The following is a 20938-nucleotide window of genomic DNA, read 5'->3' on the forward strand; positions in this document are numbered from 1 at the left end:
ACAATATGCAATATCTATTGTGTTCAAACTCTGCAAACTGTCATTGAAAAACCAAAACAGAAATTTTGTTAAATCCTTATTTATTCAAATCACATTGATTTTATGATATAGTTCTATGTTCACACAATGAAAACATGGTAACAAAGGCTGTACATTGCTGAGGATGCATTTTTCATAAGCTAAAAATTGCTCACAAAGTGTATAAGAAGAAAACAGATTTGAAGAGCTGAAAACTTACTCAGAATCTTTTCAAAGCTGTCGCTCTGGTGGTCCTGAAATAACAGATATTTCAAATACATATATAAATTTTATAATACATGTATTTACTAAAGCAATGGGATATGCTTTTGGAACAAATTTGCCTCTTTGACTTTTCTCATATCTACTGTATACTTGATATTTTCGGTTCTTATGTGAGAAATGTCTACAGTTATGAGCAAATATCTTGTTTTTCCAATGTACAAGACTGTTTCACCACAACAAGCTGCTAGCTGCCAAGAGGCCTGAAATCTAATAATTCTCAGTCTCATCAAGACCTTCCTACATACCAAATATCAATACAATCAATCCTGGCCTTCACAAGTTATTGCTGGTCTTATACAAACACACACACACAAACACGACCACCACCCAAAATATAACCTTCTTGGTGAAGGTGATTAGAAACAAGTGATGAGTAGGATACTTACATAGGAGACCACCAAGACAGAAGGATCTTCCTTCACAGTCAGGGGGAGAAACTTGGCCTTTGGTACAGTGGAGGAGACCAGCTGCAGGGAGAATGTACAAGAAGGTTAGAGTGAGAAGTGGTCTTGATATTTCTAGCTTTGAGGTTATATTCCACTGACCGTGATACAACAGACACTCCCAGCAGGTATGTGCAAATTCATTGTGCTTGGAAAGTTCCCCTAACTCATTTTCACAAGTACAGTGGACTGGAGCTAAACATCCCCTACGTCAACAAGCAGTTACTCAAGCAGCTAGATATGATTTTGGGAATGGTCAGACGTTTTAGATAGTATCCACTATCTTTTGTCAGCGACACTGAAGAGATCTAAACAAAATTTGTCATTGGCTTGTTTGTTTGACCCTCTATTTATCAATGACAAGCTTAAATTGACCTGCAGGCTTTCTACTAAGGTTTCATTTTTCAGCATCCTTGAACATGATGTTCCACATTTTGTTGCACGTAAAACTTCATTCACATATTCTCATTCATAATTAATAAATGACATACTACCAGGGCTGCTAAGGCATAACTAATAAGTCTATTGTTCACCTTTTATATGTATTTATTGTCAGTTAAATTACTTGTTTGAATTTCACGATTCATCTGCCCTCGATCACCCTTTCATTCTTCAAAGTATGAGTTGATTTTTAAGAATCCTGATACTTTTTCTAAGGAATGGAAATGGTATATCCTGTATTTTATGACTAATCTTTACTCTATGACATGTTTAAGAATACCAGAAAAGAAAATTTGGGCTCGTCAGAAAAACTACAATGATTGTAAATTTTCAAAGTTTCATGTTTTTAAGACAAGATCGTCTTTATGCCAGTGAATCCTTAAAAAAATTGTTGACTCTCTTGAGTTAAAGAAGAAAATGTGATTTGCTCACAACTGCTTTCTATGGTAAGATTGATATTTTCTGATCCAGATGTGGTCACAAACAAGACAAATTGTCTGCCTCTCTCAACAGACATGCTGAACAAAAGAATTATGTCAAAGATAATTGCATGAGGTACATTGTGAAAAGAATTGTCAGAATTCTGACATTTGGGAAATATTTGTTATGTTCGCAAGGACAATGGCACATAGATTTGGCAGAACAGTGCCGCAGGGCGATAAGTATAGAATATATGTTACTGTATTGAGGGTTAACATGCAGGAATTTATCATTTCATTTTTTCATTGTGCCGGTAAAGTTCAGTAGGAAAAGAATTGATGGACACTATTCAGAGGAGTTCATGCACAGAATTTGGGCAAGTTTACAGACTAAAGATATCTGTGGGGGGAAACAGACACTGTTTTTTGCTCAGTACAAAATAAACCCTTTTTCCTTTATAAGAAGACAGGGAGTTTAAAGAAGGAAAACTATGTTTCTGTACTTTTTCACTCAAAAACAACTGTTACATCGAAAAGTTAACAAATAATATTGAAAACCTGTAGCTTGGGGATCAAACTACATGTATACAACTACATATGAGTGTAGTGTTAGAATGGCATTAGCAAAACGCAACTTAGAATTTGTCTCTAATCATATAATAAGACAATTTGGTGCTTACCACAACTCTGGGAGGGGTGAGGAACCCGTGTGCAGCCAGAGCGGCTTTCTCCTCCAGCTGTTCTCCCTTCCATCGCAGACTGACAATGTCGTCCTGGTAACCATCTATGTTCAGCTGTAGCTCATTCCCTACATAAACAGGACAAGTTAACCTTAAATAATGCTGGAAATATTCTGGACAATGAAATAATCAGCTGTAAATTTTGAATTTAGAGGCACATTTTAGCATAACGTTTATTGTATCATCATTCCATATTCAATGTGTTAATAAACAATGCAAAACAGACTAAGCTTCCATTATTAATTGGTATCACCAAGAAAAACACGCTAGCTTGATGTAAACAAATAAAATCAAACAGGCAGTCTTTCTACGGTATGTTGGTAATACATGAGGATACAATGATGTCACAGTTACACTCCCTTATTATTGTTATGCAACAAAACAGAGTTGGTTCAACTTAATATGTAAAGAAATGACCAGAAATTGACTTGGGAGACCTATAAATTGACTAGAATTGAAAAAAAAGCAACAATTTCTCATCCAAGTTGATTGTAAGACCTAGTTTTTACGTCATAGTTGTCTGTCTATGGGTTTGACGTCATCTTTCAGCTGAATGGGTAGAATTTCTTTGGACCAGCTCCAGTATTACTTAACAGCCGGGTTTTAAGTAATGTCCACAGGTCACGCACCTTTGGATAAGACTTAAAGATGGCCTTTTGTAAGGGTCTAAACTGATGCAACACAGCTATGTTTACGTCAATTACTAAAGGTGGCATCTCACTGCTCTTGGGGCACTGGTGTGGCACTGCAGGGCTTGAAAGATTATTTAACGCATTTCCTTTAACAAAGAATGTAGATATGATGATGTACATTTTTTTCTGGGAATCAGACACAATTCTTTTCCCTAGACCTAAGGCCAATTAATGCTTAATTTTGACCTGAAAGGTCAGTTTTTACTCAGTTGGTAACTTTCAGAGTATAGATTTTATCTATAAATGACCATGATGATTTCTATTGTCATTTTCTTAAAAAAAGAATGTAGATATGATGATATACAATCCTGTACTAACCTATTTTCCACTGCAGGTCTTCATGCTGTGGAGTGTCCTCTGTCCAGGGCTGCTCACGATGTTCTCTCCTTTCCTTACGATGCTGGAGGCTGACCAGAGAGTCTGAGGACAATAGACAACAACCATAATCTTAGACATTCCTGCAGTATAGATATTGAGTGATCTCAATATATCCGGACTAGCTTGTCTAAGAGTTCACAAAGTGGCTGCCACAGTAGTTTTGTGCATAGTACAGTGGTTAGTGACCCTGCCTCTGGACCAAGAGGTTGACTGTTTGGAACAACAGGTATTTCAAAAGCTGTAAGCAGCTTTTCTCAAGACATCTGAGAGACGTTTTCAGAACATTGATATGACAATTATTCCTTGTATGGTAAGCATTCCCTTGTAATTGTATTGTATGGTTGCATAAGTATGCATTAACCTATTGTGCACAATTCAGCATCTTCTGCTGTGCAAAAGATGCTGCAATGTATTTTAGTGTTCATGCACTTCATAGATTGAACCTATAAATCAATTATTAATTACTGATAGCAAGACTTAGTCCTCCTCCCAAAAAACTGACAAAGACAATATACAACCTAACAAGCACACTCTTGGAGGATGTCTCAAAAAGTCAAGGAAAACATGATTTTTGAGCATGTACATTTTGTATCAGCGCATCCTTTCAAAGACATTTCCTACCCGTAATGTTACACTGACAAGGACGCATTTAGGATCATGTTTCTTTTTACCTCCATAACAACAGCAGACAGTACAGTAGGTACGTTGTGAAGACTGCAGAGAATTCTCAAGGTGCAAACACTCCACATCTTCTGGAGTTAACTGCACTGATTTCTCCTCAGGAGGGATTACATGACAGTCAGGAGAGACTTTGCTTTCCTCCGGAGTTTGTTCCTTGTCCTTGCTGTCCCTTGGGCTGACTGCAGTGAGGAACTTTGTCTCTGGAAGAGGAGACAAACTCCTGCACTCCGGTGTATCCATGTAGGGAAGCAGGTTTCTACATCCTAGCGAGGATTGAGATTGTTGAGGCATGGCTTGTTTGGCCTTTGCAATCCCCGGACTGGGAGATCTAGGAGAAATAATCTTCACTGGGGAAGTCTTTGTCCTTCTGCTGAAGTGCACTGAACTCCGACAGCTTGGAAGTCCTGCCTTTGAGTTTGTTTGCTTCGTGCGTCCTCCTGGCCTCGGGCTTGGTGCACGTGGAGTTGCAGATTTTGGCCTTGAGCGCAACGAACCGCGCTTCCTTTGTTCTCGAACCACAAGCGGGGAAGACTTAGGAGAAAGATCCCTTGAGCGGGCCGCCTGACATCTTGGAGTAGGAGTTCTCGATCTTGCTTTAGAACTTGACATTTTTTCTCGTCTCACTCTCTGTACGTTTTAGGGCCTGGTCATATGCAAAAAGCAGCCAGCAGGCCGATTTGAGGTAGCTTTCATGAATAACAAAGGTTCAAACAAACGAACGATATGATAGCTGCACGACTACAGACTGAGGGCATCCTTGTGATGGTCATGCATATGCCGTACAGAGTTCAACCGTCTTGTAAAAGGAAACGATGTCTTAAAAGATCCTTCTCTGCCGCTGGCTCTGTCACAGCCTGCTTGAAAAGTCTACAATGTCAAAATCGTACGCCTTATGATGGTCATGCATAGAAGAGTTTAGCTGTCTTGTTAAAGAAAACTCTGTCTTAGAAGATCCTTCTCTGCAGTTGGTTCTGTCAAAATCTGCTTGAAAACTCTGCGACATGAAAATCGTACGCCGCCCTACGACAAATGGGATCGTGTCTCTACCAGCGACACTGCCAATGACACGGACAGATATAAACTCTTGAACCGAGCCTGGCATTTATCCATTCAGACATGTCGGTACCAGAGTCAGTGTAGTATTAATGATGTGGTATTCATGTGTCACTAACTCGTTAATCTTTTTCTTTTCTTAAATGTCATTGATTTGATTACTTTTGCCTGGGCAGAGAAATACAAAGTGGGTCACCTAACAGCCGGATACGCACACATAGGCCGATTATTACACAAACTTTGCCCATGTAACTAAATGCAACAGCATGTTAAGTTCATGGTGATTAATTTTGAGGCAGGGAGAAAGTGGAGTGTTCAGATTGGTCTTAAGTTTGTGGCAACATTATAGTCCTATACTGTACAGTAAATGAAACACCAATTCTAAGCGGTGAAGTGGTCACTGCAAAAACCACAAACATAGAATCAAGGCAAAAACTTAAAAAATAACAATACATTTTTTGGGTCACAGGGTAGAAGTTCAAAGAAAGAGAAAAGTACACAATTTCACACAAACTGATTATCTTTTATTTAGAAGAAAAGCAGGATAAATCATGTATCTAGCTGGCCTGAGGTTAAAAGTTCAGGACATAAATTTGTATCTATTACATGTAAATGTCAGCTGGATTTATAGAGTGCAGGCAAAACCATATAATGGCAAAGAAATATAATCATAAGGGGAACCCATATATCTATAATTGCAGCATAATTTCCAGATAAACCCTAAAACTCAGTCTGTTTCTCTCCAGCAACCTCTGGGTGGTACAAAAAAAGAATAATATTATATAAACTGTTTAACTACATGTATACATTTTTTCCAGCTCTTAATTTTCCACATTCCACTCGTTTTGGAGCCCAAGTTGTCAATCTGTCACCATACAAAAATAATTTTTCACCAATTTATGTTTTGAAGTTCAGACTTTTTGGACGGATGGGGTAAATCTATATTCTGTCCCAACCAGCATCCTACATGTGTAGGTACACGTGAGAAGTTGAACTAGAGGGCATTGAACGAGAAAGTGGACGCCTGACATCAATCTTGCATGACAGGGAGCTATGTTGGACCTTTATGTCACCAGAGGGATGATTTGAGCTGAGTTGAGTCTTCTTGACGTGACATTGTCAGGGACCCACAGTGTAGACACAAATCACTCACCTGTCAGGCAGGTGAGTGACTGGAAACTTTATACCTGTGTAGCAAAAAAGGTCAGCTGTGCCGTTTGTTTACTGTTGGTGTCATATTGCTGTGCTGTGTCACATGATGAGGTGCATGGTTAGCATGACTGGAGGGTGTGTGGCTCAAAGCCCAGAGGTAATGGGTTCGAGTCCTCTGACGTGCTTGGACGTTGTGCCCTTGGGAAAGGCACTTTACAAGAATTTCCTCACATCACTTATGTCCTGTTCAGGGCTAAAAATACTGGGTGCATGTGCACCCAGGCGCACCCAAAATCGGAGCTGTGCACCCAATTATTTTCTGTGGGTGCACAGGGTTCACCCAAATATTTTCATTTCAAAACATTTATGTATGTAAAGATATCACTGTATACTAGTATGCATCATATTCTTGACATGATGAGATCTAAGTGTTAGAAAGATAATAAAAATGTCTGTCATGCTACTTGTTTAAGAATTTGATAGTAGTAGCTTGTAACTAAGTTTTATTATTAGGTTATTACTTACATTCAAGTGGTGCACCCAAACAGTTTTTGGTGCACCCAATTTTTTGAGCTGGGTGCACCAGTGCACCTAATCCCAAAAATGAATTTCGAGCCCTGCATGTTACTTCCATACTGGATGGGACATTAACCAGAGTATGATTTTGTTTTGAAAAAATAGTGAAAACATGAGGCCACATTATCATCGGTGTCCATATATTTATATTCTAACAACATAACTGTTATTGGAAGGAATCCAGCACCAAGGACAAGCATCTGAGTCAAGACATATTGTGACATCCCTATTATCACTTCAAGGCCTGACTGAAATGAGAACTTTGCTTAGTATAAAATTTGTCTAACATTGGAAGGCACCAAGGACAGACATCTGAGACTTCATGGAAACTTGGTGGCTTCCTTGATCAACTTAAAAACTATCTGACTGGAGGTAAAAATTTTGCTCAATATGAATTTGTCTGCCATCGGGAGGCATTTAGCACCAAGGAGAGACATCTGAGATTTGACGGCGTAATCCAATATCAACTTGAAAAGGCCCTGGCAGGAACATTACTTAGGATAAAATTATGCCACCATTGGAAGGCATTTAGCACCAAGGACAGACATGTTATCTAAGAGATTCTATAGGGCACCACTAATTAACTTAACATGACCCTAACTGGAAGTGGACCTTCCCTTTTGTGATGTTTTCTGGACAACTGCTCTAGTAGCTAGTATTGCTGAGATTAAGATAGAAGAATTTTGCTGCAAATTCTGAAAATTGATACGTTGTATATAGTCAAGTGGGTAAAGTAGTCCATACCTGAGATTTTGCCACTCTTGCTGGGACTTGGTGAACTTTGTCCTTTAACCTTTCCAGCTCTCTGCTGATCCGCTGTCATGCTATCTGCAGCATCAGTCGACCCTTGACTTGCTGTGTTGCTGGATGCTCCTTCTGCTGACCCCTGACCAGTCGTGTTTTTGGATGAGCTGTCTGGTGACCCCTGACCCATGAAGTTGTTTGTTGAGTCCTCTGATGACCCCTGACCTTTTCCATCCTGGTCATCTTGGGTCTGGGTGGAGGTCATTCCTGTGCTGTTGGGCTTTGCCTGGCCAAATTTCCGAATCAGAAGTGGTGACCTTTCACCCACAGGGTCAGCCAGCTTTGCTGTTCTTGGTGACCTCTGACCCATCCTGGAGCTGGGTATGGGAGAAGCGGTGTTCCGAGCTGGTCTTTCATGTAGGACTGCCTTCTTCACAGTCAGAGCGCGACGTCTGAACTGCCTGCAATTACAGTAAAGGCAGTGCTATGAATGAAACATAAAAAATCTAAATAGCTGCTGGACAGACACAAGTTTTCTTTAGCAAGTTAATGGTCTGAAGGCACCAAATCTGTACTGAGAAGTGGCTTAATGTCAGTACAATTTAGATATAGCCTTTGAGGTATTCAAAGATAATATTATAGCTGCCGAGAGAGGTTGGAAACTTACTGTTTGTTTATTTGTTTATCTTTATTTTACCAGGGTAACATATCGCCAATTAAGGCATTTTTCAAAGTTCCCTTCTTTACCCTTGTGCATGCAAAGGCCTGCTATCACTGATCGTTGAGGTATCCTCATTGTATTTCAAAAATAGCAACTTGCAGGACAGGAGTAATTAGTCTTCTTGTTGATCATATGTATGATTTGTTGTCGTGGAAATCTTGGGAGGAATTTTAATTAGTCCTGTTCACTGTAGATAACGGTTGTTACACATCACCACAACACCATCACATACCTCTGGATCACCCGAGCCATCCGCTGCTCTGTCTCTAGGTCTTTTCTCGTCTTGTAGCCACGGAACCATCTACAAACAAACAAACAAACAAGCAAATGAATTATCTTAAATATTGTTGCCCACAAAGACAAAACTAGATGCACTAGTTTTTTGAATGGGGAAAAGGCGCACAACTTTTTTCTTGAAGATCTGGGCAGTACCATTGCAACACAACAAATGGACACAACAAATCCAGTTCCCTAAAAGCTTCTAACACTGATAGCTAGAGGAAACTTTTGAGCAAAACTACAATTGAAATCATAGGAGATACAGACGTTCTACTGAGAACATTTGCTTACAAAAAAAAATTGCTTACAAAATTTGTTTTTCATAACAATATTCAACAGTTGAGTTGACATGTGTCATTGTGCAACAGATGTCTGACACTTTGGCCATTACTTGGCCAATGGCTATCAGACTAATTCGACTCAACATCCTGGTCAACTCAGTCCCACACCCTAACCCTAACTGTAACCCTGGCAAAGTTGACAAGGGCTTTGGGGCTAAGTTGATCAGGGTTTTGGACTCGGTTGACCAGGAAGTTGACAATGCTGAGTTGTTAGGCTGACTTGTCCTGATCCCAGTGCAACAAGTCTTACCTGCAGTGTGGACATGACTTGTAGTGGGGAAAGAACTGGTCCAGTTGAAAATCTTCAAACATATTTGAGCCAAGTCTCCTTACAGCCTTGCATTTCACAGCGCAAGAGGTCTAGTCTGACATCATATATACGTCATCAGAGAAAGTCTAATTAAAGCGCTAATTATAGAGTTGCCAACAAGCAAGTCTTATTGGGAGGAGGCATTTTTAGTTTTAACTTTTTTCCCGTTTCATTATCAAACATTTACAACTTTTGGAAAGGAACACCTTTTCACTTTGAGCTTTTGGACAACCATTTCAAGTTTTCAACCATGCCAGATTTGATTTACCTTGCATAGATATTCAACATTTTCACATTAGACCCCATTTCTTCAGATATAAGATGGGCTATTCCACTAAAGGGTGATGCTACTAATCATCCACAAACTTAGAGTCATAATTATGGGTGTCATTTTTCTCCAGTAGTGATGAAGCTATTCATTTATCTTGTACCATGGCTACAAAGATAATAATTTTCCTAATTGGCCCAAATCACTACCATTAGATACAATCAGGAATAGTCATGTTGCGTCCATAGCAACTGGATGAACAGGTGTTCAAATTTTGTCATATTGAGGTGGTTGATGAAAATGCAGGAGCTTCAATAAAGCAATGTCTTTACATTGAGTGTAAAAGGTAAAAGGTAAGGTAGTCCTTTAGCCCTTGATCATATATATTAAGTGAATGGATTGTTATCCACTGCATCTGTATTGGAAGGCACAGCCTATGCCTGTTCTTCTGCCGCCTTTCACCTTAGAACTGGAGTGAGAAAAGTTGTGTACAGCTCCTTTCCCAAGGAAACTACGTTTTAGTACGTATGTCTAGGATTGCCTGTAATCAAACCTGTAACTCTCAATCTCATGCCCAGTACCCTAGCCATTCTGCCATTTGAGGCCACGAGTCTGTGTTATGTGAAGTCTGAACAAAGCTTGTGGCATTTCATGGTACACAATGTGTATTACCTTTGAATGATAACCGCTGCCAACATCAGCTGCTTCAGCTCTGTTGCTGTGTACGTCCGTCGGGGCTGTTCTGTGATGTACCCATCACGTGTTGTAGCAATGGTCTCCCCTTTGATATAAAGATGCCAAAAGAAAATTAATACTTTGTATCATAAAGTATGTTGAAAAGATAGAATATGCATTGAGAGAATACAAAGTGTTTGAACTTGTAAATATATATACAAGCAATGTATATTTTAGTCTGTCTTGACTGCATGTTACTAGAAGTACTTTGTAACCTTCTATCATAGAGAAAGTTTTTTGTATGTTTGCCACACAGTTGCGACAAGGAGGGCCTGTAGAAGTCCTGTACGTCATGTACTTACATTATAGATGTTACTGTTTGAAGCTGAATGGGAGTAGTTTTGCTGAAAGCTATGCGTCCAACTATTCATAATAAAGCTATGTGTCTAATCATTCATAACCAACTATTTTTGCTTGCACCGTTCTGCAGGTGTCCGTCTGCTGGTCTCCCTGGCTGCAGTACTGCATCTTGTTGCATGGTGGCACTGCTGTCATGTCCATTTGTACCTTCATGTTGAAAATAAAGTGTATGTGCCATATTCATTTTCTGGCAATTATACAGAAAAAATCTCTGAATACTCTTCCTGCCGTCCAGTAGTTCCAGATTCTTAACTTAAAAATAATGATTGTTTCATATTTCCTGAGAATTTTGTAATCAGCTTTATGATATGAGTGAATTGTTCCATTATAACTTGAAAATAGAATACCCTAAGTAGAGATCTTATTTATGTACTCACCATTTGTTGTAACTGGACTTTTTCCATTTTCTTCATTGTGACCATTTTCTATTTCCTTCTGCTGCAGTACTGGTTCTTGCTGCAATGTGGCGCTGTCATTGCCTGAGACAGAACAAAAGATTTAGAAAGGACAAAAAATGACCATGAAAAACAGAATTTCCTAAGTTTGAGGCTAACTCTACTGAAAGTAGGCTTTGTTGATTATTCTATAGCTGCAAATCATGTTTTACCAGTAGATAATATTTTCATACTTAGCTTTTTACTTCATGACTGTGTGTTAATAAATACCTTCATTAAAATAATGTGAAAGGAGCGTGCAATTCTGCAACCGATTGCAAAATGGTTTTGTTCGTTTGTTTGTTCGTTCATTCATTTATTCACTCTTTCATTTTGTGATACAGTCCATTTTGGCATTGCATTACAATTATAAACAATAACAGCAAAAGACATTTTCAAGTGAAGCTGATGTAGCCATTAAGTTCATTCACCTCTCTGACCCAGTTTTAAGATTCAATCATCTTAACCATGATATGAGTATCAGGTATTATGATTTTCCTTTTTGTTGCCCCCCTTGTTCAAACACTAATCCATTAAGGGCTATTGGGTCTCTATACACCTTTTGGAAAAAGAAGCTACATCAAATATTGAGAAAGTCATCCAGAGTGAGCAACGATTTCCGAACAAACAATATCAGCAGGCGATACAGTAGTTTTATGTGGCCTAAGTGTTTTATTTCATTGCCAAACTGCATCTGTTTTTACTTCATACTGTCTATAGCTAATATTAAAACATGACAAACTAGAGTTCCTCGAACACATATCTTCGCCAAATAAACAATTTCTATGGAAGATAGTTCTTTTTGAATGATTAATGTGTATAAGTCCATATGTTATCTAGTCACATCATGTAGTGGTTGGTTGGATTATGAACATTGTGAGTAGATTAGTCTATTCTGTCGGTGTACATAATGCAGCAAATCTTTTGGCGATGTGAATGAATGTCTTTGCATAATCAGAACAATTTGTACAGGTATGAGGTTACTGTTCTATTTTGTGTTGTCATAATTACTTTCGGAGAGCTGGTTATGTTTTGGGTAGCGTTTGTATGTATGTATGTATGTATGTATGTATGTATGTAGAAACCAGCAAATTGAAGACCGGCTGAATGGATTGAAGTGATATTTGGTATGTGGGTAGGTCTTGGAAACCTGGAAACCACAGGAAGTCACGCCGATAATTGCATTCGTCACTCACCAAACCTCGGCCACTGTAACAGTTGTTCCTTCCAATTTACGGAACTTTTTAACTCACCAAGGGTCATCTAAGGGCCATATGTAAGGATTGCTACGACCCCCGCCTTGGTGAACGTTTGTTTCAATCTCATGAAAATAGAAAGTAAAGTTTTGCAGTCGCGAGTTAAGTCAGAGGTATTTTACAGAGTCCAAGGTTATGATTTCTGCGACTGTCCGATGACAGCCGCCTGTCACCTTTGGCGATTTGTATTTCTCGCAATGATGTCAGTTCTTTCTAGCCGACCTTTCCCTTACAACATGACATCTCTGTTAAGAGTTGAGGAATGCGTGGATAATTGACGGTGACCCTTTTGACCTAAGTGCTGTTCTTCAACATGTTGGGTTTGTCTTGTCCCAGCACTTGGTCACTTGTTGTTTTAACCTAGTTCACAGATGTAAGTACTATGTGTTACAAGCCGTCATTGTTCAATTATGTTATATTACTGACTTTACATAGTACTTATTCGTTTGTTTAGACCCATGTAGTGTTACTGGCACATGGAACACCAAGTTTCCTTGCAGTCCATCATAAGAAAATACACCTGAAGTGTCTCGTAGATATTAGCTCTACATCTTTATATCAAGTGATATTCGTCAAGTTCCCTCTACTACATTTTTACCGTTCCCATGATATAGTGTTGCTTTTATTGTTGATCTGTATATAGATATAAGCAACACTTGTATATAGATATGTTATATTTCAACTGCTATGAATCCTTTGCTGTGTGCCGTCGTATTGACATCAATTCAGCAAGCTATTTAATTGCTTAATTTTATAGATACGTGTTGGACACGGTCAGGCTTTGTATTTTGCTAACATGAACCATGACCATTTATAGGCATTTTTCAGCCAGTAGTCTCTACCAGACTCCATCCTGGCGGAATAGTACACGGATGACCTAGTAACATCCCTGGTCAATCAGAATTTCATGCCTCCAAGACAACGTCTGTTTATCAGGGAGCCCCTGCTTCCACTGGCTCCTTTGACCTACTTTATTAGACTATTTTTAGACATGTATGGGTCGATTCAAGTCCTTTCAGGTGACTCCGTCACAAGTATTTTTCAACCGTTATAGAAGTTTCCCTAAGTAATTATATTAAATACAGAGTGATTTATATAATTTGCATCTCATTATGTTGATAATCATCCAAAGTACCTACCTACCAAAAACAAAAAATATCCATCAATCCCCTCAGGAGTTATCCATCTAAAAAGTTACGAAATATAACACCCACTGCAATTCCAAACAAGCTGCTAGGGGGCCCAAAATTAGACCATTGACTCCTAGTACCAACAGCTATCCACCAGTAAAAAATCACGAACCTGGCACTTCTGGAAAATTTAGGCGCAAACTTTGATGCTCACTTGCAGTACCAAAACAATTTGCCAGGAGGCCCATTATCGAACTTGACCTTCCTTTCTGTGTCCCCTACCTATCAACCAAATATCATTAACATCCATCAAGAACATCTCGAGTTATCTTGCTTACAGACAAACGCACTTACATACAAAGCCAGCTACAGCACCATAGGTAAAAGGTAGCTAAACCATTCTCGCACATGGCAATCCTTTCCACAGCCGCTACAGACCTGCCAAATATCGTGGAAATCGCCCAGCTACATTTTGACTTATGCCTCCCGAAAAAACACCAAAAAAAATACCAAGCTCGCTAATGTACCATAGGAAAACGCCAGGTAACCCATTTTCGAACTAGGCATGCCTTTCAACAACCGCTACACACCTGCAAAAAATAAAAAAGTTCCATCCACAATTTCTCGAGTTATATCCTGTTGACCTACATACAGACCCAAGTCGGCAAAAACATAAGCTTCTTGGCGAAGCTAATGACTCGGTAAGAGCAGCTGGAATAAAAGACTTGTTGTCTCACCTTTATTTGATTCTTCATTACCTGGTGGTTTAGGTGCGTTGCTTGTCACTGCTGAGATGGCACTGAAAATTAAGAAAATTGAAAATTAATTAATACATTTATAATATATCTATTCAGTTTAAATTAGTGTAGTGAAAAATTGCGAATCTTCCACTGAATTAGAAAGAATGCTTTATACAGACTACAATACAGGTTCAGTGTACCAGAAAATTAAGAAAATTGAAAATTAATTAATACATTTATAATATATCTATTCAGTTTAAATTAGTGTAGTGAAAAATTGCGAATCTTCCACTGAATTAGAAAGAATGCTTTATACAGACTACAATACAGGTTCAGTGTACCAGAGAAGTTCCTCTTTCAACTGTAGGTACAATGAACAGAAGGCCACTGCTTAAGGAACAAAGCAGGTGATCTAAACACAGGTGAGTTTCCCACAGGTGCGACAAGAACAGGTAATTCCAGGTGTTAACAAAACAGACTCCACAGCAAACAGAGAAAGGTCCACAGGTCAGGGTACCCACCATAAACATACATGACAACCTGTGTTGTACATAATAACCGACTGTGCTGTTGGCATTTGATGTGATAACAAAGATGAAGGAAAGGTCAGGTTAAATAACTGGGTATATTGTGCTTAATAAACACCATCTTTCTTCATAACTCCAAGCACTGGGGTTGTTTCATTATTAGATATCAGGGTTAGAAAGATGAGTGATTTGGACGATTTGGCCCTTTAAGAATCCAGCGCCGTCAATTCAGCCCCAAACCCTGGCCAACTATGCCCCAAACCCTAGTCAACTTGGCCAGGGTAAGGGTTAGGGTGTTGGGCTTGCAGACATGGGTGTTGGTCTAAGATGGTCTGATTAAATCTCCAAGCAGAGGTTGGTGGGGAAAACTGTGACCTCATCTTTATATGCCATATTCTTTTTACCAGACTCCCCACTGGCAGGTGGAAAAAGTAGCATATAAGGAAGAGGTCACAATTTCCCCCCACCAACCTCTGCTTGGAGAGTAGGTATGATGACCAAGTTGGTAAAGGGCCAAACTGTCTGAGGTCTAAAAGATGATAAGATTTCTATTTCTTTGCAGAATTTTCCTTCAGTTTGACAGGATTGTATGATTTCATTTCACTTGAAAGGAAAAACTGGTCAAATGAGATCAGAGAATTTATATGCCTGAGATCAGTAATTTCATACTCAGCTGAAATACTGTTAGTGTTACATTGTTTGTAAATCCTATGAAATAACTGCAATAAGGTTTCCACAGTGGAAGTTGATGGATCTTGCTACATCTTAACATATGTATTTGAGTTGACTGTATGGGATCAAAGGATTTGAAGCCTTAGAGATCTCATCTATCTGCGTAGAAAATAGAAGCTTAGCAAGCTGCGGATCCTAATGATCATGATATTGGTGTATAAGGGACAGTAAAATCAGGTCAAGTTCAATGATAGGCCTCCTAGATTTAGAATAATCTGCAATCATGGCAACAGTTTTTCTGTAGTTTGCTGGTTCTGTATACTAGAACAGTTCAGCTGAATCAAAGCATGACCGAGAATGGCAATACACATCAGACAATCCGTCCACGTATTGTTTACAAAATTGTGTGTGGTCCAGGCAAGGGGCTCTTGAGTACAAACTTCAGAATTCCGTGTCCTTGCATATTCCACAGTATCAAACAACTGTTAACGTTCACATAGAAGCTAAATTTCAGATTATAACCTCCTTGTGAGAAGTCACAAAGAATCGCTGGGATCACTGATGTTGATACATGACAAAAGATATGATAGACGATACAAAACGTTTGATAAAGTTAAACACCCAAATCCCACAGTCTTCTAGTTCAGTACATAATACGACGGGCTCACCTAAGTTTAGTTGCGGCGTTCTTCTTTCTCCTAGACGCCGCCGACCCCATAGCGTCGTCTACAAAATGAAGGACGTCTTCTCCGGCGCCCCAAGATCTGTCCTTGTTCCAACAGACACTTGTTGATCCACTGCCGGGTACGTAGCAAACGCAAACGCAGCTTTCTGATTGTCGGGCGTTCGCTCAAGTATATTCAACTCGTAGTTAAACTGTCCAAACGCGTATTTTATGCGTTTATATAAATTTACTACAGTTACAACGTCTGGTACTATGCCGTACCGTTCCCTCGGCAAAAAGTCGGACGCGCCACTGTTGTTGAATCATCAACCCCTCGTCAACACGCCCCGCGGCGCCAATTTACTTTTCTCGATACCGACAATTATAAGTTGATAAGGGACTGATCGTCCTTAATTTGAAGGGGCTTATCTTTCTGTGTTTTTTTACGGAAACAAAAAATAAAATCAACTTGATCTATGCATTGATCTATATCTTATCAGCAAACTCGGAAACCAGCCTTCGGGCGAAAAAAGGTTGGAAAACTGGATTGCATTTAAGTAATAAAATCCAACTGAAGAAAGAGTGCACATTACCACAAATGATTTTTGATAACTTGGGTCATAGCGATTTTCTGTCAAAACTTTCTGAGAAATTTCTTTTCAACAGTTTTCCCGCTTTCTTTGATTTTACGCGAGTTATTCTCACAGGCAGTGTATTTTACAATGCTTTGTACTTATAGGAATCTCGGCAACCAGTTCCGAACCCGTCTTACTAGTGTCGCGATCCGTCCCCGAGTGTCCTGCGGCCTGACGACTTTACCCTCTGATGCTGTTGCCATGGCAGCAGTAAACGATTGGACAGCGCTGTCGTTTGATACCAGAACTTCCGCCTTTTCATCGCGTCATCGGAAATGCCTTTATTTATCATGACAAATACGTGTGCAAAACACGATCAAGGTAATGGACTGACAGTTTCTTGTCGAAGTTTCTCCGAAGCAGATTGTCTGTTTATGTAAATATTATTATGCCCGCGGCTTTACCTGGCCGTATGCAGCAAACTTGTGGTTCTCTCCAAGCAGAGGTGTAGCTCCGGCTATTTTGACGGGTTTTAGGCGTTGTTATCGGGCTTTGTATTTTGTGCAGTTTCCCTCATGACTGGCAAGTGCTTTTTAGGCGTTTTTATATTAACTGTTATGTGCTATTTTCTTTATGACTGGAAGACAGATAAAAACGCCTATTAAAAACACGTCAGAAAACAGCCGAACCTCTGCATGGAGAGTTTCTCCGTTGTTTCGCGATTTTGCTGTGGAAGGGAGCTTGCCATGAAAGAGTCAAATCTTCCTCGACAAACCCCCTTTCCCGGCACAAGGGAACATAGCCAATGTTGAAAATCAACGACCTCCCCCCCCCCCAGTGGCTAGTGCAAAAAAAAACCAGCTCCCGGCGTTCGAAGAGTGCAACGGAGGCTACATTCTCCCTGGGTTCAACAGGAGGTGGTGCTACCTTTCGGGTTTGCTGGTTTAAAGAATGTGGCTTGAAATATCAAAGATCTTATAGCTCAGGGAAACATTTAGAGTTATTTAGAAATTCCTTCCCAGAAAAAAAAAAACACAAACATGTCCATTTCACACATTACACACACCACAATGAGTCACATGCCATCCTTGGGTTCTTGACTTTTAGTCACTTCCTACAAGCTTACAAAAGTGATGACCAGCTTCACATCCTGCCACTCCCTGTTTACAACTCAGGAACAAACTTGACCCCAGGTCTGGGGGAATAAACCTGCACACACTGCTCCAACACAAACAGACAAAAAAATAGCCTCCGTAGTAGGCTCCCTGTGGCCTTTTTTTGGCACATAATACACTTTTGCTGGCCATTTCTTTTTGTACTGGGTTGCGGGGCCGGCAATCAGACACCCAGTACAAAAAGCAAAAGTGTATCATAAGCCAAAAAAAAAAAAGGCCCCAGAAAGCCTGTTATGGGGGCTACCAAAAAAAGTACTAGTATACCACAACATCACAATGGGATATTCTCTAAATTTTGATCTAATCAAATGGAAGAAAATGTCATGAACCAGTTATTTAGCACCAAGTAACAATACCTGACATGGTTGCTCATCCCTAATCAATCGTGAAATTAAAGACACAGGAAAGAAATCTAATCAACAATTCAAAGTTTAATACAAAACCTTAACTAAACAGGTAAAGAGATACAAATTCCACATATTTAATTTGTTATGGCACAATTCTGAGTAAGAGATCATAGAATTCTAATAGTATGTTCTTCAACTTCTTGCTAAAAGTATGTATCTATGAATCTAAACGAAGGACCTTGTTTAAACCAATGTATGACTACTTATGGCTGGACTATAGTGTGGGTTGTTGTCTTAAAGTTTTGTAACTGTCTCCTTTGCTGGTATCACCTTTCATACAACAACTTTTGTTTTGAGCTGAAAAACTGCAGTTTCGAAACAAAGAGTAACAAGAACAGTCCCATTTCTGTATTCTGTTGTCTGTCATTAAAAATTGTGCTTTTGGATCCACCCAGTCCATGGCTGATTAAAATGCTATGGGGTGATGATGATGATGATGAGTCCACTTTAGAGAAAACAACTTGAAGAGTTAAGAGAAATACGGTGAAACTCTCTTAAGTTGCCAGAGAAGTATTTTCTTCTATAATCAATATTACCTTACATTCAATAGAAGACATATCTTTCTCTAATACAATGTAGCTACAAATGCCTCAATAATGAGCACCAAATACATGTACATTAATAGGAAATCTACACATAGAGGGATTGAAAATGACAAATTAACTTTTCTGGGTACACATAATTCTTATAAAAGCTAATAATCTATAACTGACTTCTCTTACAAATACTAAAGAAAGTATCTATACAAACCCTATCATTTATTACTGATAGCTTTCATGATTGTACATTATGTCTACTACAATTGTACAGGATGTCTAGATTTTACAAGATAAATTTCTTCACAAAACTCTTACAATTAATACCGACATTGGATATAGGAGAATTCTTTTTACACAACTAGCAGGTACATTGTACTTACATAGCTTACGTTTCGATGTCTCTCAGACACCTTCGTCAGAGCTTCTAACTGGAGTTCAGCTTCTCACCGCTATGTAGGCAGCGCTTTTGCGGTGAGAAAACAAATTGCTGGTGTCTGAGAGACATTGAATCGTAAGCTATGTAAGTACCTGCTGGTTGTGTAAAAAGAATTTTCCTATATTCTACCAACCTGATGAAACTATTTTTGAAAATACCGACATTACGGGATGAAAAAGGTACTGGCCTTCCTAAACCTTCCAGCACAATCTAATGACATAGAGAATTCTTTCATTCTTGTAAAACATTACTGGAAGCATATAATGGCAACAATAAGCAAGATAATTTCAGTTGCTCCAACTAGTGAATTTTCAATATTTGATACTTTTTTTTAACAAGTATGGACAATGTTATACAATGGCTATCTAAAATGATAGGCTACCTTAAAATAAGAGACATGAATGTGATTGTGATTACAGGATTAATTCAGTGCCTCCAGATTTGCAAAACCTGCTATGAACTAATCTCTTTAGTTAGCAGATCCTACAATGGCATAAGATAGTACTTAACTGGCCAAAGAGTGTTGTCAGCCAAGAGGTGTACATTTGGTAGCGTAACACACTCCTAGGCCGGCTTCACACCTCTGGCAGCTTTTGATACTTACCATTATGCTACCATAGGATCTGCTTGTAGATTACTATGATCTGGGTCTTAGGACCTGCAATTTGTATGGTAGATACTAGACATGTTAAACATTTCTCTGCTCCTACTGATTGTTACCCTGCTAGCACCTTGGCTGAGCAATTTGGTCTTCAATTTTCTAAGTTTTGAGCCACTAAACAATCGAGTCTGGGCTTCATGTACATACATTTGTGTACATATTTAGGGGTGGATTTACACATATTAATTATATCTTATTGTCTACATCACATTTCAGTTAATCTCCAAGCAGATCCTACGGTAGCATAAGATAGTCTCAAAAGCTGGCAGAGGAGTGAAGCCAGCTTAGGAGTGTGTTTCGCTACCTACATGGCAAATGGACACTTTTTAGCTGACTACACTCCTTGGCTAGTTTGGTACTATCTTATGCCATTGTAGGATCTGCTTGGAGATTACATTTCAGTTACTAAGTCCTACCATCTGGCGTGAACCCCTCCCACTGTACCAAGTACTGCACCTTTCCGTCCGGTGTTACCCTTCTCGCCAACACAGTGTACTTCTCCCCGCATGCCAACCTTCCTTCCGCCCCAAAATACGAGTTCACCGAAGCCCGGAGGTGCTCCATAGAAATCGCTGTATCTTTCATACTCTTGATCACCTCAGGTTCGACAATGCTTTCGTCCTCACTCTCGCTTGACGTCTCTACGTAAAGCTCCTTCTTGGACGGCCTTCCCCGCTTCCTACCCGTGCTCTTAAACTTCTTTTCCACGTTCTTCTTGGGGCGACCGCGCTTGTTTGGCTTCTTGCCCTTCGGAGAGAGGGACCTCCTGTTGGAGGGGGAGGTGGAGGGGTGGTGTCGGCTGGCCACCAGGTAGCTGCTGCCGGCTGAGGGAGGGATGCTGGAGCAGGAACTTACTGTGGACTCGGACACGGACGGTGCACTGCTGGAGCCAACACTCTGGAGTGCCGGTGAAAAATCAGTAAATACCAAAGAAAAAGAGAGCTTACTTAAAATCTCAACTACCAGTTGTACAAAACGGATACTGGAACAGGAACTGTACATGCTTAACTAGGGAAATTCTGTCGAAGGCACAATGATCCCAGGAAAATGTTGAAATCTAGACTCTCTGAAATGCTATTTCCTTTC

General features: G+C 39.6%; 3 protein-coding genes across 6 annotated transcripts in view; all 3 read right to left on the reverse strand.

The window, feature by feature from the left end:
- Nucleotides 1–23: 23 nt before the first annotated feature.
- On the reverse strand, nucleotides 24–8652 carry LOC118421838 (NMDA receptor synaptonuclear signaling and neuronal migration factor-like). The gene is made up of 7 exons (XM_035829340.1): nucleotides 8576–8652; nucleotides 7623–8083; nucleotides 3357–3458; nucleotides 2287–2414; nucleotides 690–770; nucleotides 239–272; nucleotides 24–37 (listed from the first exon to the last, which is right to left on the reverse strand). Exons 1-7 carry the CDS (start codon nucleotides 8593–8595, stop codon nucleotides 24–26), a joined length of 840 nt encoding a protein of 279 aa, XP_035685233.1. The 5' UTR covers nucleotides 8596–8652.
- A 1557-nt stretch (nucleotides 8653–10209) lies between these two features.
- Nucleotides 10210–16679, reverse strand: LOC118421839. Its single transcript, XM_035829341.1, has 5 exons — nucleotides 16064–16679; nucleotides 14194–14255; nucleotides 11014–11115; nucleotides 10682–10783; nucleotides 10210–10322 (listed from the first exon to the last, which is right to left on the reverse strand). The coding sequence occupies exons 1-5, from the start codon at nucleotides 16111–16113 to the stop codon at nucleotides 10210–10212; spliced, it is 429 nt and encodes a 142-aa protein (XP_035685234.1). The 5' UTR covers nucleotides 16114–16679.
- Nucleotides 16680–18220: 1541 nt separating this feature from the next.
- Nucleotides 18221–20938, reverse strand: part of LOC118420967 (metal-response element-binding transcription factor 2-like) — a 60621-nt gene continuing 57903 nt past the window's right edge. For all 4 annotated transcript variants that reach the window (XM_035828070.1, XM_035828072.1, XM_035828071.1 and 1 more), the window contains one exon: nucleotides 18221–20749. In XM_035828070.1, coding sequence (XP_035683963.1) covers nucleotides 20258–20749 — 492 coding nt within the window. In that variant the 3' untranslated portion in view covers nucleotides 18221–20257. The remainder of the gene's footprint in view (nucleotides 20750–20938) is intronic.

Source organism: Branchiostoma floridae, chromosome 8, assembly GCF_000003815.2.
Source record: "Branchiostoma floridae strain S238N-H82 chromosome 8, Bfl_VNyyK, whole genome shotgun sequence".
NCBI lineage: Eukaryota > Metazoa > Chordata > Leptocardii > Amphioxiformes > Branchiostomatidae > Branchiostoma > Branchiostoma floridae.